Source organism: Chaetura pelagica, unplaced genomic scaffold (genome assembly GCF_000747805.2).
Source record: "Chaetura pelagica isolate M959 unplaced genomic scaffold, ChaPel_1.0 scaffold472, whole genome shotgun sequence".
In the NCBI taxonomy this organism is placed as follows: domain Eukaryota; kingdom Metazoa; phylum Chordata; class Aves; order Apodiformes; family Apodidae; genus Chaetura; species Chaetura pelagica.
In genome coordinates, this window is record NW_009952566.1 from 758,429 (window position 1) to 761,583 (window position 3,155).

Consider the following 3,155-nt stretch of genomic DNA (forward strand, 5'->3'; position numbering starts at 1 on the left):
GCTGAACCGGGAGCTGAGAGCAATGCTTGCTATTGAAGGTAAGAGCAATGCTGGGTACCAAAGGAAAGAAAATGGGTGCTGTCAAAGGCAGCTACCTGCAAGTACAAATCATGGAGGCTTTTCTGAAGCCCAGTTAAGAGTTAATACTGATCTTTACATCATTTCAAGTGAAAGCACATGGCAAACACGCTGGGCCCGTGCTCCCGTTCTTAAGTTATGTCTGGAGGTGGGGGGAACAGACCAAGATATGGGACAAGGAAGTATGGTCTCCTTGGAATAAACTTTGAAAGCAAAGCCATGAGGAGGTAAAGAACATTTGTCTGGGCTTTGTTATTTTTTGTTGCAGTAGTGCTCTCCTGGCTTCCCTGTGGCATCGCGCTGCTTTGGGCACTGCAGAAAATGGAAGGGGGTGACCCACAGAAGGGAGCCTCCTTCCTTTTAGTATTTCAGATCTGTTCTACAACAGTATCTCACTGGGGGGAAAAAAAAACCCTCTCATTTTTGGTGGTAAAATACTATGTTTGCCAAGTAAATATTTCATCACAAGCAACACCAGGAATACTGTGATCCTTTGCACAGATTTTCTCCCTTCTCTGCAACTCTCCCAAGTTTAGTCACCTTACCTGAATGAAAACTCATGGGAAGATTGACATGTGGGATAAATGAAACAATTGCATCCTTTCCATAGGGCTTTCAAGTGAATTGTACAATAATCCTGGGGATGATTCATAATAAAAAATAAACATCCAGATAGCTTAAACCATTGCTTGCATTATTTTCTTTAAATATCTTAAGTGTTTTCTAATGCTGCACTGCTTATACCTCTCAGTCACAAATGCTGTCTTACAGTTCAAAGATGTTTGCTTAAAAGTTAATCCTTTGGGTTCTGTAAAATGGACCTTTTGTCTAATCAATGCAAATTGATTTTGCTATTCTGTATTGACCTCTCAACCCTTTGACTGTCCATGGTAATTTCTTTCTTCACCTGATAAGGTACCTGATCCATAATAAATCAATTCTAATTAGTTTGGAGACTTCACTGGGAGCATAAGTTTGTAAGAAAAAAGCAGCAGGTTTCAGGTAGGTTTTCCATATCTCTCCATCTGTGGTTATATTTTTTGCATAGGACTACATTCACTGTATTCTTGAATAAACTTCTGTCATAAATAATATACAGTGCTTTCTGCGGAGACAAGCCACTCTAATTGGGAATCACACTAATGAAATATTTAAAACATAAAATACTGTAAGGGAGGAGTTAAGAGATACCGGATTTAAATCCCAAATTTCAGTGCTTAATTGGCTTTTATGTGTTCTACTGTCTCAGAATGTCCTAGCAGCAGCCTTTGAATGTCTAGCAGCCTATACCATTCACATGTTGACTTGAACAAAAATCTGTCTTACTGTATTTCTTTTCTGGAAGTTCAAGGAGTGATGCCAAAATCTGGGAAAGTCCTCTTTTTTTGCTCTCTTTTTTTTTTTTTTTTTTTTTTTTGGTGCCGTGGTAAACAGGGGTTTAAGGAGAAAACATAAATGCAGGAGAGTTTTTGGTTATTATGGGGGGGGGGGGTTTATTTAGACAACAAAGTCGGCATTTAGCATTTTAACCCTCAATAAGATTTCTAGTCTCCTAGAACTTTTAGCAACTATCTGCTTTTACTAAAAAACATATTAAAGGAGAAACTCCCAAGAAAATGCCTGTGAAAACTCAAAATACACATTTGTGACACCTCACTTCTCAATGTGTGCACCAGCCCTGTATTGCTTTCTGTGTCTGACATACATTGGGGTGCAAAGATGCACTTTTTTGGGAAGCACCAGTAAAACTACACCATTTATAACATGATTTCCCCAAAGAAGCACGGCTGCCCAAACAGCCCTGTGCTGTCTGCTCCGAGGCCATTTAGCCAATTGCTAATGAGCACCTGGGCTCTGTGGAAGAGTTGACAGATCTCACTTGTACCGGGTGCACCAATTCCAAACCTGAAATATATGGACAGGAAAATCATAATTGTTATATATATTTATATATATGTATATATAACAGGACGGGACCAGTTTGTTGGTTTAAAAGAAAATTGGAACGCACCAACTCAAACTGGAACTTAAAAAAAAAAAGCCTTTGAAAGGTGATAATTACTGTTTTGGTAAATTGCTCTAACTCTTCCACGCGTGACTGTGCTGTTTAAAAATCTATCAACCAATTTACTTAGCTAGTTGATGACGGGGGGGGGGGGGAGGGAAACATTAAAAAGGCCCCCAAAAAAGGCAAGAGAGCCTTGCAAAAGGCAGCAGCCTGCTGATTGCAGATAAAGGCAGTTTATTGGCGGGCGACCTGCCCTGCCTGCGCGGGCAGCGTGTGGGCAGCGCTGGCGTCTGGAGGTGCTGACCGTTACAATGCTCAGTGATGTGGAGACACTGTCCTCTTAGCCAAGCGCTAAAATGGAGGCACAGGCAGCTGAATAGCCTTTTGGAGTGTTAGGGCACTTCAGGCGGAACACATGAATGACCGAGGGTGGTAAAAAAAGGGATACTTCCCCACAGACACATCTAGCTGTAGAGGTAAGAGAGAGAGAGTTACTGCGCTGCCCTCCACCAGCTAGAAGAATGTTCCTCTCTATCCACTGCCAAGACTTCTCCGACCTTGCCTAACAGACCAACAAAAATAGAGGTTTCTGGGTCTGTTTTAACCTGCACACACGGGAAGGCATTGGGGCTGCCTGTCTGGGAGTCGGACAGCTGGTGTAAACAAGGTGCTGCATTTCAGAGCCTGATTTTCACCACCTCCGCAGCCAAGTGGTGGGATGCCTTACTTGCCACTGCCTTTCCTCTCCCTCCTTTCTTTCTTTTTTTTTTTTCTTTGGAGATTTAATGCCTCCTTAGAAAAGATAAGTTCATTTTTGCACACCTTGGGGTGGTGTGTTCATTTTCTGCCCAAGAAATGGATCTTCCTTCGGATTTTGTACATCTTGATTTATTCTTGGCTTATAGTTTGAAGTGGGTGCTCTTCTAAAAGGATTTATGCATAGGTTCACTATTTTTGTAGTTATGGTTTATATGATAAGCTTTTTATATTTAAAATCAATATGTAATCCTGTGGAGGAGCTTATCCTCTAAAACCCCATTTGTAAATCTATTTTAGCTTTGTTACACAG

General features: G+C 41.2%; 1 protein-coding gene across 1 annotated transcript in view; it reads left to right on the forward strand.

Annotated features, from left to right (window-relative positions):
- Positions 1-3,155, forward strand: part of EHBP1 (EH domain binding protein 1) — a 225,738-nt gene that overhangs the window by 219,097 nt on the left and 3,486 nt on the right. Inside the window, 1 exon segment of the mRNA XM_009993463.1 lies at positions 1-38. This exon segment is cut by the window's left edge and continues 12 nt beyond it. Coding sequence (XP_009991765.1) covers positions 1-38 — 38 coding nt within the window.